The 10,484-nt window shown below is 31.9% G+C and overlaps 1 protein-coding gene across 1 annotated transcript in view; it reads left to right on the top strand.

Moving 5' to 3' along the window:
* LOC115888530 overlaps window positions 1–10,484 on the top strand; it is a 239,032-nt gene that overhangs the window by 158,115 nt on the left and 70,433 nt on the right. The window contains 1 exon segment of the mRNA XM_030908278.1: window positions 1,722–1,829. Within this exon segment, the coding sequence (XP_030764138.1) occupies window positions 1,722–1,829 (108 nt within the window).

The raw sequence follows: 10,484 nt of genomic DNA, 5'->3' as shown, positions 1-10,484 counted from the left end.
ACCGAGTCAGAGCCCACTGAGCGTAACAGTTAGATTTCCGCCAGTAGAGTAGTAGGAACAAAGAACTTGAAGGAATTGGACCGTTGTCTCTGGTCATACTATCTTTACATTTATTAATTCTGATGCTTTCATATGCATCTAATTGCCTATAATTTGAGACTTGTTTAATTAATTTTAAATTATTAAGATCTATACAATGTTCTTTATCAACAATATGTTCGGCAACGCAAGATTTATCCGGTCTACCATATCTTATCTGAGCTAAATGTTCTTTAAATCTAGTTAATATTGATCTTCTAGTTTGCCCAACATATTTCTGATTACAATCTTTACAAGAAATTTCATAAATACCCGACCTTTCCAGTGGAGGTGTTTTATCCTTTAGATTACCTAATAATTGTTGTAATTTATTATTAGCACTATACACAAGTTTATAATTGACATTCTTAAAAATTCCTTTTAGAGCACGGGATAACTCTCTATCAAGCGGTATCGAAAAATATTTAGACGTATCTTTCTCCACTTGAAAAGTCGAATTTTCAGAAATCATTAATCTATACCTACGTTTTCTAATTAATTTATATATATACTTTAGTTTATAATCATCTGCTGATGATGCTAACATGGTTAGCGAAACTCGCGTCCAGTGTAAAAGTAAAAGTGTTTTGGTGTATTGTGGTGATTTAGTGTTTTTATTTTGCTGTGTAACACCAAAGGTTCCAACCCTCAACTGTAATCTTTGGTTTAAGATGTTCAGTATAAATCAAAATAATTTTAATTCACTTGGTTTTATTTAATTTGCAAAAATTTGGTTAATTTCAAATTTTATGAAATTTGCAAAAATCTAATAATTATTATAGTGTCTTTCGTAATAAGATCGTAATGATTGGACAGAATTAAAATTTACTGTGACTATCGCTGAAATTCTTGAAACAGTTCGAAATACAAAAAGACTTTGAGAGACTAAAAATATTATAAATTCACTATAAAAGATACTAGCTAAAAATGATCGAAGCAGCTGATCAAACTTATGTCTTGTTTATAAAATAGAAACTTTATTTCTTTTTTAATCAATATTAATATATCGATTTTTTTTAAATCTTGGTGTATATTGGACATTTTAATTGTTTTCACTTTGGTTTTTACAGTTTTTATTTGTTTTGTTTCATTCCTGGCCTTCATAGAGAAGTATTATTCTGTTTTAGAGGTCATAGTACTGTAATCTTAAATAATACAAATATTGTTATTGCTTTGTCATGTAACTGTGTTTTTTTAATAACATCATGAAATAATAGGAAATAATACAAAAACAGCATTTTTAACGAATATTTATTTATGTCATAATAATGCCATGTCATGTCAAAACAATCAAAAATTTGACACTTCAAAAGTAGGTAATGGCGACTACCAATATATGCAAATCTTACTCTACTAGGAGCTCTAACATGAAAAACTTCTTCAAAAATATATCTGGTAAAAATTGCTGGACTGCCTAGTTTATTTGGATATATTATAGATAGCATTTCCCTATTCTAAATATTTATGGTATGTTTAGGATTTTGCCCATGTATTTCAAACGTTTTTAATAAAATTGCTTTACCTTCTTATGGACTTGCCTGAAAATAAGTACCCGCATTTGAATTTAGAAAATTGTGTTGTTGATTTTATAAGTCTAACATCTATAGTTTATAAACATAATCTTATTCTAATCAATTTTGTAGGAACTTGAAGATGATGTGAATAGACTGCAAAAATCTTTGACTTTCACCGAAATATCAATAGAAAATTTACCCCTGGAAGGATTTACTGAAATGTTAGATGCTTTAGAGGTAAGTTTCGAAAATTATATTTTTATTTTTTCAAACCGCCTGATATAGGAATGAGCAAACCTTTTTCTTATAACGAGTGAAGTTTGTAACACCTTGTACAACACACGTACAAGAATAAACGCATCACAATCTATTGTAAGAATTAATACCCTGTTATGTTACTTATACAGGGTATTTCACAAAACATTTGCCATCTCTCGTGGGGAGATTCCTTGTGCAAAAATAAGATTTATTTTTCATATATTAACATAGTTCCGATTCTGCTTTGTTTCGTAACTACAGGGTGTTAAAGTCTTTATAGAAGACAACTTTTAATCGGCATTAAACTGCTTACACTATTTCGCTAAAAAGGGAAAAAGTCGGTGACGTACATGCTTTTTTTAGAAAAAATATTCCAGTGATAACCTATAGGCACGTCCCTCGTGAATATGTCGACACGATTTTGTAGCTTTAATATATGTCCCATTTACAGTAACTTTTACCCTAAAATTTCATTCGAAACGCTAAAAGTACTTGGAAGAAAATTATAATAAATCGAAATAATATTAAGACTTTAACACCCTGTAGTTACGAAACAAAGCAGAATCGGACCTATGTTGATATGAAAAATAAATCTTTCATTTTTACGCGAGGAATCTCCCCACGAGAGATCTCCCTTGTTTTTTGAAACACCATGTATATTTAAATATTACATTAATATTTTATACACCCTGTGTAAAGCGTTAATTCAATAATACATGATGACATCAGGATCTAATTTAAGAGATGACATTGAAGGAAATTTTTATGCTATTTCTATTATTAGGCCACCCTGTTGTGCTATTTTCATTGATGATCTTCTTCATTCAATCATGTTACATTATAATTTATATTTTGCGGGTTTATTTTTAAGTTTTTAAGAATCTATTTTTAAAATACTCTATTGATGTTTGAGACACTATGTATAAAGCGCTAATACAAGAAATGTACCGATGACATCAGGTTCTAATTTAGGATATGACATTAAAGGAAAAAAATCTTATGTTATTTCTATTTTTAACCACCCTGTGGTTGTTCTTATTTTTATTGTTTGATCTTTTTTATTCAATTATGTGTCTCATCATGCGTTAAAATAACTATTTTTCATATACAGGGTGAGTCTAAATATGTGCAAATATTTTCAGGGCTGGTAGATCTCGATAAATCAAAACATAATTTTTCTTTATTGTTTTTCAAATAAGTTCAAAATAACGAGTTATTTTACTTTGAAAATTTCGAAAAAAAACGTTTTTTGCTTAAATTTTGAGAACCTTGTAACTGGGTTTTCTTTTTTGTAAATTTAATTTACTACATATGTGGCCATATTATCAAGAAATTAGGGTTTTTAAAAAAAATCGGGGGTCGAAATATGCCACTCCTAAAAATATTTGCTCTTATTTAAGACTCGTCCTGTATTATTTGTTAACTATTTTGTCGGAGTAAGTCAACTTTCGGTAGTTTATTTTTGAACTTTTGGGGTCGAATATTTTGAGTCGATGTATTTACCAGAGGCGCTTATTTGATGTTACGTAACGATAGCTTGGTGCCAAAATATTTAATATTGCACATTTACTATGTTCAATTTACTTTAAAAATACTTCTCCAACTGTCAGTTTCCTGTCCTCATCTATGTTTTTAACTTATATTTATGTAGTAATTATTTTTGGTTATTGGGTCTTTAGGTTCTATTTCTTTTAATTAAAACAAATTAATTATTGACGTTTCGCCAATATATTTTTGGCATCTTCAGAAATATTTATTTGCGTTATTTCTATGGTAAAAGTCATTAAATCCTTATATTAAAAAACAAAACACTTATAAACTAATACATACAGTAAAGTAAGTACGCACCTACATCGTATTTTAAAAATTTGCGACTTTTTTCTGAAGATGCCAAAAATAAATTGGCAAAACGTCAATAATTAACTTGTTTTAATTAAAAGAAATAGAACCTAAAGACCCAATAACCAAAAATTACTATATATTACAAAAAAGGTTGAAAATCATCATCAACTTATATTTATGGTTTTCTGATTTTCTTTCTGTAGCTATAGTTTAGCTATTTTAGCTATTTTCTATAGTTTAAACTACATAGCTCGGCCTAAATGCAAGACATATTTTTTTCTAATCTTTTTAATAGACTCTCTGATAAACTAACTTTTTTCAACCGCATTTTAAACATTAAAAATACCTACAGGTATTTACTGTCTGTCCAACTCATCACAGAGCTTTGACAAAATCCAGTAACTGAGACAGTTTTACAGGGGTTAGTTCTTCATTTCCGATATCAGTCGTACCAAAGTTGATGCTGGCACTAATCGTTGTGGTCTTGGCGCACTCTATGATGAGGTGTTCTGGGGTTTTCCCATTTTCCCTATAGAATCTACATTCGCCGTTGTTTCTTAGCTTCAATCTACTGAGGTATTTATTGAGGAGATAATGTTCTGGGGGGAAGGAAGTGTGCCGAGTCGTGGAAGTTCATAAACCAAGTCAAAACCTCAGAAAAACAGACGGCCAAGCTACAATTAATACCAATGAATAAATGGAAGGAATACTACGAAGAACTCTTAACGGAAAATAGGCAGGAATACGCCACAATATCACCCACAGAGATAAATATTTCCGGATAAGTTATTAACATTGACATACCGCAAACGAAAAAGGCAGTGGCAGCATTGAAAAATAACAGAGCCCCGGGACCGGAGAATATTCCAGGTGAATTGTTTAAATGTGGAACAGAAAAACTATTTAAAGCCTTAACCTGGTGTATAAATAGATTCTTGAACGGCGCGGCGCCCCAATACCAAAAGAGTGGAAAATCGCCTATATATCCTCAATCCACAAAAAGGGAAATAAACAAGTGTGCTCCAACTATAGAGGTATATCAGTAACAAGTACCCTAAGTCGATTATACGGACGGATCCTTAGAGATTTAATAGAACAGGAATACCAACAACAAGAAGAGGAGGAACAATCTGGTTTTCGGACTGGGAGAACCTGTACCGATAATATTTTCTGTCTGAAACAACTAATAGAGAAAAAGTAGTATTGATCAGGAGACACACCTCATGTTTATTGACCTTCACAAAGCATATGATACCGTTCCAGTTAACAGACTATTCAAGGTACTACAGGACACCAACATTAACTACACCTTAATTAGAGCTCTGAAAAACTTGTACGAAGAATCGACATCACAAATTAAAATAGGCAACACATTATCTGGAAGATTCTTTGTCAATAAAGGTCTACGACAAGGATGCTGTGTTTCTCCCACATTATTTAAAATATATGTAGCAAAGGCCTTGAGACAATGGAAGAGAAATGTAATGGAATGGGCATTAATCTGGGCGATACCTGTCTATATACCCTGCAGTTCGCAGATGATCAAGTTCTTATGGCCAACGATAAAGATGATTTGGAGTACATGACAAGGAAACTACAAGAGGAATATCAACGATGGGGTTTGGAAATAAATACAGGAAAAACTAAATATCTACCTATTGGTGCAGAACTATCTAGCGTACATCTAGAAAATGAAGAGATAGAAGCCTGCAATGACTACACCTATCTAGGAGTGATATTTGATACAACAGCTAAAGATGACAAAGAAATTAAAAAACGAATATCACAAGCTAGAAGAACAATTGGCTGTCTGAATGGTGTATTTTGGAGTAATGAAATAGGGAAGAAACGGAAGATCAATATATACGAGACCCTGGTAAAAAGCAGTCTACTTTATGGTGTAGAGACTTGGCGAATAACGGAAGCCAACCGAAAAAAAACTGGAAGCGTTAGAAATGGATGCCTATAGAAGAACCTTTTTTCAGGAATTTCTCGAAGACATAGAGGCCGAAACGAAGAAATCCAACAGAGGATAGGAATAGAGGGATCTTTGGCAACCGACATCGAACGCCAACAACTTATGTGGTACGGACATGTCCAGAGGATGGATGACACACGACTTCCAAAACAAATTATGCAATGGATACCCCAACATCGAAGAAAACGTGGAAGACCTAAGAAGACTTGGAAGGAGGGTGTCACAAGAGCAATGAGTGCCAGAAATCTAAACAATGGAACGATCGGAAGACGTGGAAGTTAGGCATCGGACAGATCATCGGATCTTAGATTTTTCTCGGTCGTAAGATATCCTGAGAAATTTCTTCGAGTGTCTTCAAATTTCTTCGAGTTCCAGGTTACGGATGGAGTTTTCCAGGTTCTTGAATTATGCTTTAAGTTGGTTTCTACTTGGGAAGAAAAAAAGTTTTTTACGGCTATTAAGCTATCTTGTACATTTCGCACTGAAAGAGGTGCTAAAAAGAACAACGTTTGACTGCAAGGTCTGCTAGTAAAAATTTTTAAATTTAAAGTATCACAACATAATTCATTTATACCATAATAAATTTAAACTCGTAATACAAAACTAAAGTGTCAAAACGAATGACAATGTCAGGAAAAAAATATATAAATGCGGCATTTTTTAAAGCAGAGCTACCACCTGAATCCCTAGCGCGAAATTTAAATTTCAGTTAGTCAGTCCGACACCGAATATATCCATGGTTGGCAACAATGAATATAAAAATCGCGCCCTCGATTACATAACTAAAAGTTTGGTTGGTATCGAATATACGTAGGTACGCTGAGTTCCATGTAAATGATAGTACATCGACTGGCTGTCCAGTAAACAGGCTGTACTGGCATGTTTAAAAATGTCTTCACGAAAAAAGAACACACATTTTGGCAAAGAAAATCTATTAAAATAAATTAGTCGGTATATTTATATATTTGAAGATGACGAAATTTTAATTATTTCCTCATATTGCATAATTTGCTCTTATTTTAGTAGGCAGTACATTCTTAAATTATACCTTTTTAATTGTGTTATACATATATATCAATAGATTAGACTTTGATTTATTTTTTGTTTTATACGTGACATTATTGCTATATAAAACCGTGATTAAATGACCAATATAAATTTAAAAATAAATAAACTTTTGACCATCTTGTTTACAAAGACTAAATAGACTAAAAAACTAAACGTTATTCTTTATAAGGTTTAAAAGTCATTTAACTATTTTCTTCTTTTTATGGTGGACTTGTCGACTCTGTCCTACTTCTCTTAATTCAACTAAACAAGTCGCTCGATTGTTAAAAGTCAACTATGCATAAGTCTGGCCGGTTCGGAGTCATTTTTACCAATTTAAATCACACCAAAACAAATGAAATTGAATTAATTAATGTACCGGCGTCTCTAGGCTAAAAATATACGAGAAAATTTAAGTTATTTATTAGCGTTAAATCTGACTAGTGTCTATTATTAAACTAATCGTGACCTTTTGATTTGAACAGAATGAGAACGTTGATTATTATGTTTTCTCTGTCTTCGTTCTGACGAGTTCAATGTCACGTTACGGCAACTATAAATTTGGGATGATGATCTAACTCGTACGTAGATATCTAGTACATGCTACAATTCCTTTTGAAAACCTTATCAGAAGTATGTATGTAATTTAAAAAATAATAAAACAGTTGTACATATTTGATTGATTACTGTTTGTTATTATTATTAGACTTGCAATAGCTGCAATTTTTGTAATGCTTTCTAATTTTTTGACTGGCCTAATTCAACTGTACAGGGTGTTCCATTTTTACGTGTTTTATGGGGTTTCTCGTTTATGAGTAGAGATACAAAGATGCAGTTTTCACCATCACTGCGCTACTTTTTTTACTACTACTTAGCATTCTTGTTTTCTGAAATACAGGGCGAATTTGAAAATGTTGCATCTTTCGACCCCCTTTACTTTATATCTCGGTTACCTTATAACTTATCGAAAAGGTGAAAACTGACTTTCGTAGAGTTTTTTTACGTAGAATCCAGTGGCGTAACTATTTTTTTACGGGGAGCTGTCATTTTCAAAATATAACCTAAACTTGTGTTTTTATTTTTTTAAATGGGACACCCTGTATATACACGGTGTTCCGAACTGTATTCCGGAAACTTTGAAAAAAGTTCGTATAAATGTATGTTCTAAAATGCTTAGTTTCGGAGGGGTGTAGAGTTTTCATTTTTATTTCGATTTTTTCCAAATAATTTCTGAAGTAACGTCATTATTTGGATGAAAATTGGTGCCTCAGAGTTTTTTGACATGAGAAATTTGATTTTGATGTCAATATGACTCCTACTTGTAGAGGGCTCCACCTACATATGAGTAAAAGAATATACATTCGCGACGTTTTTTACGGAAAAAAAGTCTCTTGATAAAAATCGCTACGAGTAATGGTTCTCGAGATATTTGGAATTGAAATTATCAATACTACTCATCATTAACATAAGGGAAACATGTTGACTAAATAGTTATTAGAGTGAAATCACAAATTTGAAATGTTTTTGTGCCTAAAGTTCTACAGAAATTGTTAAAAAAATTTAAAAATTCCAAATTAATCATTTCAGTCAAATAACTAGCTACTCAACATGTTTCTTATTTGTCAATAATGACTTATTCCATAATATTGACTATTTCCATTCTAAATATCTTGAGAACGGTTGCGCGTAGAGATTTTTACCAAGAGACAATTTTTACGTAAAAAATCACGGAAGTTTTTATTTTTAACTCAGTAGTTTTATACAGGTACGGACGAAAAGTTATTACTCTTCAAAAAAATTAAAACACATGTAGGTGGCGCTCCATACAAATAGGAGTCATATTGACATCGAAATCCAAATTTTTCTTGTCAAAAAACTCTCAGGCACCAATTTTCATCCAAATATTGACGTTACTTTAGAAATTATTTGGAAAAAATCGAAATAAATATGAAACTTCTACATTCTGTATCTCCGAAACTAAGCATTTTAGGACATGCATTTATACAAAGTTTTTTACTTATTTTTATCTGCAGAACATGCTACCGAAGTTTCCGGAATACAGTCCGGACCACCCTGTATAATAATACAATGCATTTTTTACCTTGTTTATGAAAAGAAGTATAGGTATTAGAAAGCTCATACCAAGGCAAATAAAATTTAAAAAAAATAATGTAGAGTGTATCCCACTTAAAAAAACATAAGTTTGGGTCATATGTCAAGAATGACAGCTCCCAGAGAAAATTTCCAAATATACCTATATTACTATACTTTTCAAATTGTTACACAAAAATTGTAAAAAGTTCTAAAAAATGTAAAGTAAGAATTCTACATTTTATTTCTTCTGTTATCAAAAGATGTCGCATATGTATTTAGAGGTAAAAAACAGATGCTACGATATTTATTTACTGGCTGGATAAATTTAATGTTGCACTTGTGCAAAATTACTAATTTTTATGATCGAAAGGACAATACGCTTCATTAAAACACCACAACAGTCTAATAAAAGATGTGACTATGAGCGGTTGCGCGTGTATAGTCGTGGTGTTGTAAGTAGTCGTCTTCTTATTTTAGATTGTTAAGAAGAACGAGGATAGATATATTTAAATTTGTTGAAAATCTTTTCATCTGTCATTGATGCTAACATGGTTAGCGAAACGTACAGCGGGAGTTATACATATAAAAATGTGTTTTGGTCCATTCGGGTTAAAGTGGGTTAAAAGTGGGTACAATATATTTTTATTACTTTAATTAAAGAGACTTAAGGAAAATTGCTGTTACTATTTTTATACCGTAAGATTGTCGAAAAAAAAACGGCATCAAAGGCGGCTGGGAAATGATCATCGATGATAATTTTGGCGAGGTCAATCTTTAGACGTCATTTATTAAAAATTGGCATGTCTACTTAGACCGGAACCAGTCTTTTTGATAGACGTAGTCCTTCGAGACGAGGAAAGATGAGGCTAGTCGGTGTAGCCTAGGTTCGGTGCCTCGACTGCACGGCGCGTGCATCGCGACGGCCGCGAAGTTTCGACAGCGGACGCCGGCGATGCCGGTCAGTTGGACGCCGAAACGCGACTCAAACGAAATAAACAAGACGTCGCGCGCGAGTTTGCGTCAATTTTAGTCAATTTAACCGATTAGTTTTTTTCGGAGTGATCGAAGTTTTAATTCTTAGATGCTTTGCTTTAACTACTAATGCCAGGTAATATTGTCAAATATATCTATTTTTTCTGTCATAATGAAATGATTAATAAAAAAGAAGTGCCAAAAAAGAGGTCAGCTGTGCCAATTTTGGAAATTTATTCAATATATTTTGTCGCATAATAATGAGAGTGTGGTAAATATAACTTTAGGTAATAGGTATTACCTGGTAATAGGTAATAGGTATTACCTGTAATATCTTTTTTTAGTTTAAAATTACTTAATTATAATTTAATAAGATTTATGAGTCGAATCTGATTATAATTCTAATCTAAAATTTGCTTAGATTGAATTGGCTACATTTTTTATTATATTTTATACCTATTTTAATATATTCTTTAAGTTTCTCTTATAACAAAAATCTAATTATTTGATAATAACTAAGGCGTAGAACTAAGTACTTAATTACCATATGTCCATTGCCGGTTAAATTTTTGTACAATATATAATGTAAATGTAGTATGACCAAAAATGATCTAGCAGGCTTTGACTGACAGTTAAATAATTCTAAGTATTGTTATCTGTCATCATACTAAGCGCTTAAACTTCGTTCAGAACCTCTAAAT

This window comes from Sitophilus oryzae, unplaced genomic scaffold, assembly GCF_002938485.1.
Source record: "Sitophilus oryzae breed Bouriz unplaced genomic scaffold, Soryzae_2.0 scaffold_801_pilon_pilon, whole genome shotgun sequence".
Classification (NCBI taxonomy): Eukaryota; Metazoa; Arthropoda; class Insecta; order Coleoptera; family Curculionidae; genus Sitophilus; species Sitophilus oryzae.
The sequence above is the reverse complement of the archived record's forward strand: the minus strand, read 5'-3'. Positions and strand labels throughout refer to the sequence as shown.